Source organism: Papilio polytes, unplaced genomic scaffold, assembly GCF_000836215.1.
Source record: "Papilio polytes unplaced genomic scaffold, Ppol_1.0 DF824146.1, whole genome shotgun sequence".
In the NCBI taxonomy this organism is placed as follows: Eukaryota; Metazoa; Arthropoda; class Insecta; order Lepidoptera; family Papilionidae; genus Papilio; species Papilio polytes.
In genome coordinates, this window is record NW_013525058.1 from 2727110 (window position 1) to 2743690 (window position 16581).

General features: G+C 33.3%; 1 protein-coding gene and 1 non-coding gene across 2 annotated transcripts in view; both read left to right on the forward strand.

The window, feature by feature from the left end:
• The window catches only part of LOC106111907 (syndecan), a 182701-nt gene extending 171312 nt beyond the window's left edge, over positions 1-11389 (forward strand). The window contains exons 2-5 of the mRNA XM_013294107.1: positions 7462-7840; positions 9288-9412; positions 9974-10100; positions 10286-11389. Coding sequence (XP_013149561.1) covers positions 7462-7840; positions 9288-9412; positions 9974-10100; positions 10286-10458 — 804 coding nt within the window. The 3' untranslated portion in view covers positions 10459-11389. The remainder of the gene's footprint in view (positions 1-7461; positions 7841-9287; positions 9413-9973; positions 10101-10285) is intronic.
• A 3027-nt stretch (positions 11390-14416) lies between these two features.
• Trnal-uag lies at positions 14417-14496 on the forward strand. Its single transcript has one exon. It is a non-coding gene; the product is annotated as a tRNA-Leu (tRNA).
• The last annotated feature ends 2085 nt before the right edge of the window (positions 14497-16581 follow it).

Below are 16581 nucleotides of genomic sequence, written 5' to 3' on the forward strand. Positions count from 1 at the left end.
CACCATAATTCCAAGCTCTAGTTATGAAATGCATAATAAAGCGTTACATTTAACCAGTTAAAAGAGTTAAAACCGTCGACATTCGGAAGGATTTCAAAGCTATCTCGTTTCGGAGGCAGGTTGTAAAGGTTTTGATTTACGAGGAAAAGATCGTACCATAAATCAACACGCTCGCAACGAAAAAAATACAGCGCTCGGAAAAATTACAATCACTGTGTAACAGCGCTTGCGACGGACGTTCCCTTCAGTTATTAATTAATCCGTCTAATTAAATTTTGTTAAGCATCAAACTGACGATTCTCTTTTCCTATGTATACAGAAAAACAACGTTATTTTTTTAATTTCTTTGACTTGAAGTATCCATTAATTTATTTTTCATTGAATTTAATGTTTATGTTTTTATATTAGCTGTTCGCGACTTTATCCTCGTGGAGTTAAAAGATAGTAAAAACGTAACGTGTTAGTAATAACGCTTTTAATGGTGAAATAATTTAAATCGGCTCAGAAGTTTTCGAATTATTTTAATCAAAAAAAATCCAAAAATTCAAATTTTTCCTGTTTAAAATATTTGTATAGATTAATTAATTTATTAAGATTATTTAAATTAATTAAAACTTAAATAAAGATTAAAAAAAAAACATAAAAAAATTATTATTAAAGGAACAAAGATGGAAGGCGTTGGAAATATCTGCTTCAATGTAGTGCACCGGGCGTCGGATAAATTGTTTCTCCTCCGGTCGATCTCCTCCAGAGACATTGCGACGTAATTATTAAACTTAAAAACTTCATTACAGTTACAATTGTATTCGTACTCAAATGCTTATTTCTAATTAAAGTGGACTTTCTATAAAATATCCCATTTGCTATCTTGATCGAATAATCGGTTATCTTTGAATTTTTGCTGTAGATAATACTTCATACTAATGTTATAAATGCAAAAGGTTAGATATATGGATATTTGTTAGAATTTATAGCCTAATTGAGTGAACGGATTTTGATGAAATTTTGTATAGATATACAAGATAGTGAAAGAACACACAAGTCGCGGGCAAAAGCTAGTTATGAATAATTAAGAATGCGCTCAAATAAATCGTAGTTTTCAATTTCCGATTAATGTTTGAAATATATCAAAGAAAATAACAGCGCATCCAGAACGCGAAAGTGCACTTGTTCTTTTAATAATAAACTAATCATTCAAAGATTTCAGTTAAATGTGCCCATTGGTCTTGTGCTCTGTGCAATTTAAAATGAACTTAAACACAAAAGATATGCAGTTGTATTTAGAATGGCAAATGAGGTGTGAATTAAGTGGCGCTCGGAGCGGAAGAGTCACGGGCCGCGTTGCTTGAGCGCATTCATTGTTGTCGCGTCCTCCCGCTTCCCTCCACTTCCATCTAACCCCCTCCACTTCCTCGGACGTCCCGACACCACTTGAATAGGATTGTTTGCTACTCTCTGTAAGTCTTTCAAAGTGCCAACGGAGTCTGAAGACATTACAATGTCGCGCTTTTGTTCGACTCCTTTTAGATAAATAGGAATTCTTTATTTTGCGTCTTCGCTATAAAATAGTAATTGTTGAAATCCCCCTTTTATTTTCAGGTAATATTTTTCCTATATAAAAAGAGTATACATGTGGTAAAAGACAGTTACATTACTAACTTCGTTGCTGAAAAGCGACTTTCTTTCTTGGCAAATTTTTAGTTACATTGTTGTGTACAAAAACTTTTAAACGTAATTTACTTGTACTGTTTTGAAAACAAAATTAAAACAATAAACATCGTAATTGAAACTGAGCAATCTAATTGGGGGACGAAAATCGTTAGGGATAATGTCAGAGACATTTTTGAGTCGTCAGAGGTATCACGTCGGCTAATTGGAGGGAGGAGTAACCTAACAATCGGCACCGCGGTACTTTTAAGAAGACAAGGCGTTGTTAAGAGCCGCCTCAGCTTGCGTTCGCCGTTTGTTTCGAAAGAAAACATCGCCTTTGACATCGTGCTACTTTGTGTCAATATTTTCACCCGGTTTTTAAATTTCACCGTGAAAGAGGTTTCACCTGAAATGCCAGTCGCTTTAATTTATCTGAATTTTTTATAACATTAACCTTTTTGGTAATATTGGTTGAATGAAAAGTATGACAAATTATTCCAGGATGGATACACATTCATATATTTATTTTTATTTTTTTATAATATAAGGTGGCAAACGAGCAAGCGGCCACCTCAATCCACCGAAATGGAAAGCGACCGATACCCATAAACATCCGCAATTGCAGATACGTTGCCTACCCTTAATTGACGGAGAAGGAGACGCATATAAACAGGACATTTCCCCTTCCTGTGCGTCTCCTCCACCGTCAAATCCAATTTTCCTTTCCATCCTTTCCTCTTAAGAAAAGGGGTGGAAAGGGAAAGGGACTTAAATTAGGCCTCCGGCACCAATTAGAAATTTTTGGAGCCATTAAATCTACACTAGAAGTAAAAATAAAGTACAGAAGATGTCATATACATAAACATTTCTATGCGCAGTCAGTGTGTGTTGCTTCATTTTAAATTTATCCTGATGGATCAAAGTCTCGATAAAATCCAAAAACAAAATTAAAACCGGTTTCAAACTCTCTCATCATTCCACTTCGCACATAGTTATGAATGTTTGAAAATTATTAACTTTATTCAGAATACAGAATGTTACAAAATTTTGCTTGTTACCACTTTGTTTTGCGAAACATTTGAATGTGAAAATTTATACGCGAATTTATTTCTAACGAGTTATTTGATGTCAAACATTACATAACCTAATTGGATATTTGCGTATTACTGTTGCTATTATGTACGTTTCTTTCACCATGATAAATACATAATTGTATTTAATATCGTTTAAGTTCCTTCCCTCGTGAAGAACTTACTATAGAAATGATCCTATGAATTTCTAGTCTCTAGTCTTTGAGCGGGCGCACACTTCTGACTAAACTATCGCACAACTACTACTATATAAGATACTCATACATTTATAATACATATTATTTATTCTCAAGTATTTAGTTTTATTGTTACATCTTATTTTATTTATTCTATACATATATCATATATCATCTTGCATATTTATTTTTCTTTCATAAATTCATTATAATACCGAAACGCCGTAAGCGTAGGTTTTTAATTATTATTGTATAAAAATATTTTTCCTGCTGTTTCGATGCCCACGATACAGGCATTGCCTAGTGTGGGCATCACTAGATCAATCACATTTATCACTATTTGTATTTATCTTTTAATTGGTTATAACTTTTATTGTTAATTATTAATCTGTTTTTAATAAATTTCAATTTCAATTTCAATTGTTGTACGATTATCGATTGATAGAAATCAAAGCGAGATTAACAATTGTGCAATCGTTTAGTTTCAAGAGTGCGCACGCTCTTATAGTATAAATGTGCAACTAATTGTTACATTATAAACTATGTTTTCAGAGTCAGTCTGAGTCCGCAGCATCTGTACTTTATTATTGAAACGGCCGCTCTTTTGATGCAATATAGACCTTACAGAAGGTTTTTTAATATTATAAAGTGGCGAAGCTACCGCTGCTTATAGACATATGCAATTGCAGATGCGTTGCCTACCCTTAATCGAAGGAAGACGAGACGCACATAAACGGAATATTAGATAAGAAGTATTTCCTAGTTTATTATTGTGTATTATACTTACCTAAAGTCGTTTGTCTAATCCAGGATAGGAATGATAAGAATCCATCCAAATAGGAGAAGGAAATCTTTTTTCTGTAAGAACTTGTTTGGTTGTTTTACAACGCTAGTTGCGTTGTCAACGTAGGAGTTACCTACGGGCAAAGCGTGTTGTCGACGGCCCATTATACCCTTAATATTCCCTCAGCGGCCCGGATTTCCATTAAACTTTGTACATTTTAAACAGTCGCCTTTCGCGCCCACTTCAGAATTCATCGCATATTTTAAGGTCTCACAAAGTGCTTTGTTTAACTTTTTGAGCCGCTTTGGAGGGCGACGCGACGCGTGCAAAATGTTAACTTAAACATGTATTTAAGAGGAATTATTTTATGTGAGATTCTCGAATAATTAAACCTTAACGTGAAATAACGAGATACGACTTCCGAGTGTTTGTTGTATATTTCATAGAATTTAAACGTGAGGGCCTCCAAAGAGTAAACAGCTACCTATTAAGCTAGCGCGTACTATCTTTCGACTGCGTCATCACTTTCTTCGGGTTGGATCATGGTCAAGCGCTAGCGTAACAAATGTAAAAAAAATAATCAACTTTAGACCCGCTAAATAGGCTGTGTTGACACATTTAACTGAAGAGTCGAACTGTTTAGTTAAAACTTTGTATGTAGTTACTAGCTGTTCCCGTGCGGCTTCATCCGCACTAAATTATGAAAATTTTATTTTATTGTGTACATTTGTCAAATTATCAATAACAAATGTCAAACCTTGGCAATCTTGTTTCCTTGATGTTGGCAGCAACTTATGGTCTCTTTCCCACATTGGGGATTTTATCAAAAATATTTACCCCCTAAGTTTAATGGCGTTAAAATATATAGACTAAAGCGTGACGTAAGTGTAGGGCTTTTTGTTAAAAAAGGAATTATTCAAAAATATGCTGTAATTGCTGAGATTTTAGGCAACAAAGAAATGTGTATTTACGCTTTATTATAATAGTATAGATAATATTAACTATCAGTTTTTAACGGAGCGTGTATAGCTGGTTTTAATATAAGAACCTTTACAAAATCAGTAAAAAAATTACTCGAGGAAAATGTATGAAGTAGATTTAATTAGAAATTATCCAGCGCTTGTAGCTGACTAGTCTATTCAGTTTGTAAAAATATGTGTCAGCAGAGACGTATAATATACGGTATTTTCTTATTATGTTTATACATTCGTTTTATAAATCATTTGTTACTCAGCCAGCGAGCAAATATGCTTAACTAATTTAATTAACTCAGCAAACACGAGAGTAATTCCATCGTTTCCGTTGTTAGCACAGTACCAAAGCAATTTCATGTCCATGTTTAAATAGGAACGTATAAGAAACCCAGTGAAGTGCTTGCTAAATAAAAATTCAGCTTCGATATTCCTCTTTATGTGATTTAAAAAAAAAAAGTACATACATAAAAAAACTGCCATTTCCAGTCCATATATTGCTAGGGTTAAAAAACAAGTATTTTTAAAATAAACATCTATTTCAAAACCGAATTTAAATCTATACTCTCTCCCTTATCAGATTGAGATCTTTGATTTACTTTTTTATTTAATACTTTCACTGTTGCATTTTCTGTCCATAAATTAAAGTTAAAAATAAAATTGACCATAAACGTATGGAATTTACGGGTAGAAGCGTAAAAATAAGTAACCTTATTTACATATTGTATACAAGTTTTAAGCAGAATTAACTTGATAAAACTCATATGAGCGAATTTATATGAGAAATCTGTGTAGTACTGGGTGCAAAAAAACTCCCAAATCTCCACCTACAGCTGACCTATATGCAAATCGTTAGTGCTAACTAATAGAGCATTCTATTTGACACCTCAGTGAGACTGAATAGTGCTTTTGAACCGTGAAATTAATTCTACAAACGGAATTATAAATTGCTCTGTACTGAGTAAAGTTTTGATTGATGTAACCGTGAGTTTCCACTACCGAATCAATGGTGCAAACCATCTTGTCATCTCAGTTTTATTAAAGGGATGACAGGACAATGTGTTTTGTGTGAGTATTTTGACAACGAAAGCCAATGATAAAAATATAATTCATGTGTGTTACTAGTGGGGGACTGGGCTAGACAAACTAGGCATTAGTCTGTCTAGCCTAGTCCCCTCTCTAACTTTAGATTAGACTTCGAGCTCATCTTGAAGTGAGGATAACGATATTCTTAAATTATATTTGTGAGTACACGTCTCCCGCATTAATCATCTAAAAGGAGGTATAGGCACATTATGCGCAAAATATCAATGTACCGAAATTTGTGTAGCGTCAACAAAAAAATCTTCGCTTTAGTAGCACCTGTTTCGAATACTGATTATTGGACGATTGCTATCGCGACTCGCCCGCCCTCTGTAATGAGAAATATTATTTATTGCGCTCGGATAATGCGAGGCCGGAATGACCCGTTGTAGGGCAGGATCGACCCCCCGCCGTTATATGTGGGGGTTTATTACGTTGTTACACCCCATGTGTCCTAATGCACCTTTCCACTTGTTTTATTGCCACAGTAAGCTATTTCGCAACCGTTGCCTGGTAAAATACCTACTAAAAGCGACGATTAAAATCCCTTTATCTTTTGTTAAATAAAAGTTTTATTTTTAATAGTCTATTTAATCCACTAATTATATTATATACGGCATGAAATTTTGTAGTCCACGTCTTACGTGTTCAGTAATCCATCATTTATGAAAAACCAGCAATTTTAAAAACTGGGCTATTTGACCATTTACATATTAAAAGAAATATCAAAATTCTGTAAACAATGTACTAAACATTGTACAATTAAAAGCTGTCTATTTTGTTCATTTCATACAGCTTACGAGATCTTGTTGAAGTTAATACAGCGCTATCTGCCGTTGGAAACGTGAAACATTTCCCTCGAAAGCCTTCCGCGATTTTCATCCCGGCATCTGTTGGCGGCCGTCGGGAATGCGAAAAGCTCGTGCCTCCCCTCCCCTACTTCACTTGCCAGCGCCGCGCCCTCCTCCTCCCCCGTGAAAGCCTATCGATCGCCCCACGAGCACTACACAACCTACGCTAACCGAAGTGCACTGCCACATTTGCGGTAATTCCAAAATATTAACAGATTCCAGTACAATTGGTTATTTTACACAACATACAGGTCTTCCAGTATACATTTGTGACAATCTAGGAAACACGCAAGGTGAGTGACCTTTTATCTAACCCCCCACCATTCTAATAACGTTTCATTGATGACGTGGACTTATTCAAATACGATTTCTATTTATTTTGCTTGTATCGTTTTCTTCGTGTAAAACGTCACACTATATTGCGGATATTCGTTATTTAGTCATGTGTTAAAATCTCACGTTTCGGTGCAGCTGAAGTGGTTTAGGGCGATGCGTTAATGACGTCAGTGAGAACTTTCTGGAAATAGGTCGCGTCTGGAATAATTACGTTTAAAATGATTTTCCCTGGGTTTAACTACGTCCATTCGTACGTAAATCGTTACATTTGCTTTCGTAGTTAGTGTATTTCGCTTTAGAAAATAATTATCTTGTCGGCATAAAGCTAAATTTTCAATGAGTTTAATGTTTTAGATCTATGGGAAATGTGCAATAAGCAAGAAGCATAATAATACATTTATACTACTCTACAATTTTATCCTCTGTAACTAAATTAAAAGCGGAATCATTGACATTTTCAGAACATGAACACTACATGTTTTTAGTCATGTATCAAGGAATGTGTTTGTACGTTTCCAGGAGGGAGTGAGCGCGCAGCCGACGGAGATAACAGTCCACATTCAGCAGGACGGCGCTGCGCCCGACCGGGACGTGTTCATAGACGATGACTCCGGCTCCGGCCTAGGCATCGACGAGGCGTCCGGATCCGGCTGGGGGCCCGGTCCCGGCGTCGACGACGAGGACGGCCGCGGCTCAGGTGACGGCGCCGTCCGACCCGCCCTGTCCGGACTCCCCGAGGATGACGAAGACTTCGCGCCGCGCACCACAGTCGCTCCCGGCACGCCCGCTCCGCCCGAGTATCCGGACCTCCCCGAGCCGGACAACGCCCTCCCGAACCCGACGGCTCCAGAACCTACGATCCCAACACCAAAAGTCCAGCAGCCCGATTTAGTCAGTCGTGAGTAGAGGCCAGAGCATGCCGGTTTTGTTGCGTTAGACATTTTTAGTTTAACATTTATTTTTTAGCTATCCCAGCACCTATATACATCGATGTTTATCTGAGAGTTCACTTTGGTAAGGTAAACAATGAATTTAAAGTGTGAAAGCAGGGACGAATGACGTGAAAGGAAAAAAATATGAAAGAAACAATGAAAATGGGAACTCATAGTCTATGTTTAAAAACTTATTTAAAATGATTAACTACTATATTTAACGATACTAATCTAACTAACTTTATCGTAGTACAAAACAATACTCTTGCGACAGCGTGCGAAAATGAATAACAATTAAGATATACCAAAATTGCGTGCGTCATGTTACAGCGGCTATTGTCATAATTAACCTCAAAGTGTACTCACCATGAATCTAATAATTAATTAGATTTGTTAATAAACGCGTTAGTTTCCTCTAACACGTACTATTATGTGGATGTCAGTGTAATTATTTATTCAATGCATTGATATTAATATTTACTTATTTGTCCAATATTCGTGTTTAATCGACGTGGGAGAGATTTGGTAAGTTTTGTAGAATTAACACTGTAACAATTACTTCATATGTTTTCTAACCTCAAATTCGGACATTTGTTATTCAGCTCTTTGTACACTTCGTCCTAGTTTTACGAAAATAAAATATGCAAAAATATTAATTTAATTTACTGATGATATTCTTTATTAACACATTGATTTTTTTATTTTAACGCCTATTTTTATTTAATTTAATTATGACTTATATTGGTTCCGAATTTGATGTTAAAAATCTTACCTACCATAAAGTTGTTTAATAGATTACCCGTAGTAGATTTATCCTACTAAAATCTACACGAAGGGACGTCCTTAGTGCCCACTTAACTGAGTGTGGGATTATTGCATGATCATGTCGTATCAGGCTAATTCATTCGAGTATTTTTTCATCATACGTAGTTACTTAGCATGAACCCGATTTACTTTCCATACGCTTGATACAAATCATTGTAGTATCGGTGTATATTTTAAATTATTATTTGATATGTATTTAGTATTTGCCCCATCCTTCCCAAGAAATCCACAGTCCTAACTAACCCCAGTCTTCGTCGTCGAAATACTTTATTAAAACTTAAATAACATTATTACAAACTCTAACACTATTATAAGATTATATTCACATAGGTTTTAAGTTATTCTAAAGTCAGATTAACAATTTTTCCCATTATTGTGTTGATTTATGTGTGAATTAAATTAACTCTATTAATTTTAATATTAATTTTTAAAATTACTTAAATAGATTATGTTGTGAACATTTCTCAAGAGTAATCTACTAACGATAGACATGAAATACAAAACACAATACTATTAAAAAAAAAAACAAATAAAAACTGCAGAAGTTCCTCATTGTCTATTGAATAACTGAGTATTGTTGAATTCCAGCTCGCATACTAAAGGGTCAGGAAGGAGAAACGGGCGGGGAGCAGCGCGGCGCGGGGGGAGAGCAGCCCTCGCGCCCTGACGTCACAGATATCAACATATCCGGAGAGGACGTAGGACAGGAGATCGTAAGTACATTGTACTATAATTCCCCTAAATTGTATGGTTTAATGAAAGTGACGCAAGTTGATCTATCAGAACAGTTCAGGCAGCTTCACTGGTATATAAATACTGCACTTTTATGTCATTGATAGGGCGCCTATGAGGCTGGACGTTGCCAAAGGTTAAACCTTACTCGTAGAGAGATAAAATATTTGAAATAAGACCAGTTTAACGCTAGTTTTTGACCGACTTCCCAAAAGAAGAAGGTACTAAATTCGTCTGTATGTTTTTTTTACTGTCACTTGCTCATCGGGCTAGATAGGTCTTTGTGTGTAATGAACATCAAATCGTACAAATTACAATTGTCATAGAAAAAATAGTCATCAACATGTATGTCTTCTTCTAACGTCTGTTATCATCGTAATGAATGAGTGAACAATGCTGTCTGAATCAATCAATGGTATAGTATAATTTCCTTTTTCCTCACTTATAGCGTGGGACTGGTAAAGAATGCATGTACGCCTAACATTATCACTTTATTAATTTTGCTTGAATTATTGTACGAGTGTTATTTATTTCTGTTACAGGACCAGGTGCCGTCGGGCACGCACATCGAGACGGAGGCGCGGCCGGCCGACACCGGCGTCTTCATCATGAACGCCAAACCTGAGGACCGCGCTACCAGCTTCTTTGCGCAGCCAGGCATACTTGCTGGTCAGTATCTTATTATACAACAAATTGTCTTTACTAGAGTGATAATTGTTTATATTATTTGCAATTTTAACATTGTTGCATATCGTAAAAGTTTGCCAAAACGATCGAAAGAAGAAAGACGGTTGGCGGGAGACATAGGGAAAATAAAACAGTAATATGTCTAATATTGTATTTTGTCATTCCAGCTGTTATTGGCGGAGCGGTAGTTGGGCTTCTGTGCGCCATCTTAGTGGTAATGTTCATAGTGTACCGCATGCGCAAGAAGGACGAAGGCTCGTATGCACTGGACGAGCCCAAGCGCAGCCCCGCCGCCGCCTCCTACGGCAAGGGCCACAACAACCGCGAGTTCTACGCGTGAGACGACGCAGAACAAGACGCGCCACGTCTTTACTAGCAGCCGCAGATTAAACGTAACGTTTTTAATCTGTGGGAATTTATTGTCTGACTTTTCTTTGACAGTTGCGCGCCATTTTGAATCCTGTTTTAATCTTTGACGTGGCCAAAATTGTTCTGTGATCGTCTCTTACGAAATTTTGTTTACGAATTTTTAAAGGTTATCGTGTACGGATTGTACAACGTTGTGTACAAATCGGGTACATTAATTTGTTTGTAATGACGGACGGATATTTAATGGAATTTATCAAAATTGAATGTATTTAAGACCAAATTTTATATCAATCGACTATCTTGAAAGCCTAAATATTAATCGATGGTGAAATATTAGTTTCCTATTGATGTTGGTTTCTAGTTTAAGACCTATGGTTAATATCACTATATTTGAATCTGAATAGATCTTGTATGTTTTCTGTAAAAATAAATGTGCCATCCGCTTTCTTTAACTGTACATTGCTACCGCTGTAGTTTATTCATAGACAATCCAGTCTATGGTACGTCCATATCCCACGTATCTATGTAGTACTATGTAATTAATTATGTATGTATTTATAACCCGCTTTCACCTACTACAATAAGACAGTACATCAATAAAGAAATAAGGTGCTTCAGTAAGTTTTTGTGTTAAATAAGACATAATTAAGTCATCAACTAAGCATTTGATTTACTTCACATTAAGTTTTATAGACTGCAAAATACTAACACAAAAGTGACGTAAAAAATTAGTTTCTCGAATATAAAATTATTTAAAAACAATTGGATTTATGGATTTGGAGGTTATCGGATCAAAAATCCTTAGTTCTTTTACTATAGTTACAAAAAGCTATTATTTATTATAACTAGAAACAAAATCAAGCATTTAAAACTAAATTATGGCAGCTATATTTAAATTATATTAACATATCTCTTTTATTCTTGATTTTTTTTATTTCTACAATCTTTGTCTTGTCTATATTTTTCTAATCTATGTTTCTTATTTTTTATTCATATTTTTTTCCTATAAATTTCTATTGCTTAAAAACTGCAATATTTCTCATTCGCTTAGAAAGAACAAGTGTACATTTTTTGACAATAGAAATTCGTAATTAAATAAACTATAATTTGACTTTATTTTTTTTCTACTGTTTTTAATAATTAAGGGTTTTTACTAACATTTGGACAATATGTATTCGGATATTTTAGTCTAGTTTTTATATTAAGTTAAATGTTTTCTCGTCATTTTTAATGAAATTTAATTTTAACAAATAATTCTTTTTTTTTAGGTTGTGCAACGAATGTTCTGTTTTGTACTTTTGTGCCATTTTCACTTTTTAATGTTATTTAATACTTTAATTTGTGTAACTTGTGTTTTACGCAGTTTTACGTCGTCTTTTTTGTCAAAGAATAAAATCTTGTATTTACATTGTTTCGCTAATTTTTTTTAATAATATTAACTTTGTATGTAAAAATATATGAATTGATGCAGCTATTGGACATTAAATATTAATTAACTAGAAATGTCTAGAAGGTTAAATATATGAGAATAATAAATGGGTTTATACGTAAATCGGAAATTTAAAAAAATCTTTTGAAATATACATTTTTGTGTATGTATAGCTAACTGGCTTTTATTGTTTTAAATTCAATTGATTTTGCAAATTAAAAAATCAAAATACATTCCTAAGGGATTCATATATCCGTATAATTGTTATGGCTAGATTACTTACTAACGAACGAACTCGAAGGAAAATTGCATTACGTATAACAAAATAATAACGTAAAAATAAATAAGTACAGTGTAAATGCAAAACGTTATACGAAAAATTTAAAACTTCGATAGTAAGCAATTCCGTCAAAACAATCCATTTGAACGCTCACTAGGATAAGATCTGTATATTGTAACTGTAAAAACTTTTAGTACTAAAACCGCGTAAGTTATGCTAAAAAATGTCTTGTAACCAAAAATAATCAAAGATAACTTACTCCTTATAGATTATATGTATTTAAGTTTACTAACATCCTAACAGTAATATAAAAAGATTTTTATAGCTACAGTTTCTACAGATAAAAAAATAAAAGTAACAATATCTTTGCTAACGCCAACAAAACAACATTCTGTTGTTTAATTTTTTAATCTTTGACATGCATGTTTTACTTTATCTGTAGCTAATGAAACTAATCTGTCAACGTCAAAGTGACAAAATACATAACCTCATTTGTGTCACAAATTAACTTTTTCATGTTAAAAACATTTTTCTGAACGTTGTATGTAATATTTAATTGTCATAAGTAATTTAATTAGTATAACTTATGGTAAATTAAGATAAGGAAGAATTTGTGAACAGTTTTTCAAAATGTTTTTTTTCACATGGTAATAAAACAACTGGCATGGATTGTACAGTCTACGCAGCTATCAATTTGTCTCATTCAAATAGTTCTATTGACTGTACTTTGTAAGTTTTATAAAAAATAAAGTTCTTTCGGGCTTATTTCATCCATATTGAAAATTAAAACACAATTCCTATTAATATAAAGGGCACAAAGTAAATATGACTGCAATTTTTTTACTATTTCTAGTTTATTTTTATATCGCTACTTAATCTTTGATACTTGTTCTGTTTACACGTTTTTTTTTATTTGCATTAAAATTAAATTCTCCATGACGTATTTAAATCGTTTACACGTTTTTTTTATATATTCGACATAGATAACTACACAAGTTCCTTACACCTAAAATATTGGTGAAATAAGCCCTTTATCGCATTTTATAAACGTAAATGTTTTTGTTCACTTATGTGTCTGTTTATACTATGAAACGTTTAGACGTAGGGTAGGCATAAAATATCGGTGTCCACCTTGTAAATAATGCTCCTTTACACATAGGTAAATATACAAGGTCATCATGAACAATTTGTTGTTTTATTTATTACTAGCTGTTTCCGTGCGGCTTCATCCGCATAAAATTATGAAAATTTTATTTCATTATTTACATTTGACAAATTATCAATTACAAATATCAAAATGACATGACATGACAAACCTCAACAATCTTGCTTCCTTGATGTTGGCAACAACTTATGGTCTCTTTCCCACATTAGGGTTTTTATCCAAAATATTTACTCCCTAAGTTTAATGGCGTGAAAATATATAGCCTAAAGCATGACGTAAGTGTAGAGATTTTTATTAAAAAAGACATTTTCAAAAAATATGTTGTATTTGCTGACATCTTAAATCTTAGGCAACAAAGAAGTGTGTGTTGATTGACAACAGTGTGAGTGACAACAAAGAAGATTCCTTGAGTCTATTTTAAAGTTATTGTTTATGGCAATAATGATGAAATAGTGAAAATACTAAACTATAGCGTGCATTAAGTAATGGTAGCAAATTTAAAAGAAGCAAGTCCAAATTATGTTTCACTATTCACCTTTCATCATCTTGTTTGAATTGCATTTCTTACCAATAATTGCGAGCGCCATCTAGTGGTAAAAATGCAAATTGATATTTACAGTCTTGAAAAAAACATGAAATCATGTTAATGATTAATGTTGATAGGACCACATATAATAAGTAGTTATAATTTACGGGTTATTAAAAACTAAAATACATTGCTTTTGGTAAGTTGTACGATTAACTGGTAGATGGCGTTGTTATAATATTTTTAGTTTAAAAATTTCTTAATTTGAAAAATGCTATTTTAGTGCGTCATAGATATTTACGTTTACCGTTTAAAAGTTAAACATTCATTTGGTTAATTTTTGTAAGGTTATAACTAATTGTTATCAACATTTTGACTTTATTTTTTTCATAACTAATAATTTCATCAACGGCATGCTTTATAAGTCATATTTTAGTATTAACTTCAGAAATGTACACGTGATAGTGATTTTTTATCTTAAATTTCGTTTTTTCCTTTTTGTAACATAATTTTATCATTTGCTTCACAAGGCAGCGTGGCCGAGTGGTCTAAGGCGCTGGTTTTAGGCACCAGTCCGAAAGGGCGTGGGTTCGAATCCCACCGCTGTCAAACACCTTTTTGTTTATTTTTTTAATATTTTTTTGTAATTCAGTTTCAATTTAATTAATAAAAGTAATTTATATTCAAACTTGAGTTAGAGTTAAATATCGAAAGCCAACAAAGTACATTTATTTTGATGATTTTTTAATATTAAATTATCTACGCGGTAAAAAGAATTTTTTACAGTTACTACGACACATAGGGACGATAATATCACCTCTGAAATTGTTATAAACAGATAACATCTAACATCTTAACAGTTTATCTCAATCTTGTATGAAAAGTGATTACGATCACTACATAATATAAAACGGAGTTTAGTGCGCGTTAAATTAGCCATAAAGTTTTTTCTCCTTTAGAAATAAACTCGCACGAGTCATTATAGAATAAAAATTAAATGTTTTCTAATAAAAATAATAGAACAATGACAGTTTTACATAATTTAGACATATTTTAAATGAGAACTTTTTACAAACAGCACATTTTTTTAATTTCCGATACGATTTTAAGTAATCTCAGGGAGGACACTGCTGATCGTACTCCCGTAGTGTCGGCGCACCTGGTTTTCGTCTTCCAGGTTACTCTATCTTTGGTCATCTCAGTCACTCCCTTTGTCATGTCACCTATCACGCAATCCATCCATTTCTAAGACTTTCTCTACCGGCGTTGAGTTTTTAAAATTGCAATCCTGTCGTTCAAATACTGCAAACTGTTTTATAATCAAAATGAAGATAAGAGACTGTGAGTATTTGAAATATATTTTGCCCCAAATAAAATTAACAAGGCTTCGTTTCATCGCAAAAAATGACATACAACTATCACTACTTTCGCGCTCGTGAGATCAAATCAAAATATTAATTAATGCTGTACTAATAAATCAAGTTGGTCTATGCTAAATGGTACAGATAATAAATCAACAGCTATAATTTACAAAGAAACGTTTCAGGGATGTCCAATTTATTATGGAAATTAAATTGAAAATTACATCACTTTTTACGGTAAAAAAAATGTAAATTCAATGAAAAGTTTTTACGTTAATACTAAAATTATGCTATCATTTACGCTTATCGTAATTAAATGTTGATCAAGCATTTATGTTCTATTTAGTTTATTTTGGTACGAAACCAGAAAAATATTGATAGTTACATTGTTACATAACAGCAGTAAATACTAAGTGTGAATAAAATTTTAATATACTCTAAAAACTCATGCCGCGGCAACCCTGATCTTGTGGTATCAGATCAAACACCAGCGTGTTTTAATCAAGACGTACACGATCTCGGAGATCACACGCGAATTTAAAGATAAGGACACATTGTAATAGTACACATAGATGATATGGGATGCTTTTTTTTATGCATTTTTGTTCAAAAAACTTTTGCCTGGCAGTCTTTCTTTACGAAAGACCTTCTCAAAACTATAGAGAATGGTTACCTGAAGACAACCTATAGTGTGATTGTAAGATTTGAAACTATCATATGATTTCAGAAGACTGGTTAATACAGAATCGTACATTTAATGTAGTGATTTTTTATCGATTTTTGTATAACATTTTATACAAATTCACATATGTCATAATATAAATGCAAATGATTAGATGTATAGCTAAATGTTTACAAGCGTTTATAGCCCTAAGGGATAAAATTTGGCATAGATGTAGAGGATAGCGTGGAAGAACACAGGCTGCAAACCTTATTTTTAATTCCACGCGGATAGAGTCGCGGGCGAAAGTTAGTAATTTATTTATTAGGTGCAATAACCTTAAAAGTTTTTCATATCGAAATTCGAACAAGAATATTTTTAAATTACGGATGCATAATATTGCCAAATTGAATGTAAGTTTATCTAATGTTTTAGATAAAGCTAAAAACAAAACGTTTGTAAAATAAAGTTGTTACTAAGGAAGATGACATGTTATTTTACTGTTATAGAAATTAATTCAGACAAGGAAATTTTAATTAGCTAAAATTCGATCGACATAGAAACTGCATTTAATGATTTTGAAAGTTGACCGTTATGTTTTGATGATCGTAAATTATGATTTTATTATTATACCCTATAAACCAGAATTCAAACATCAAATATATATATATA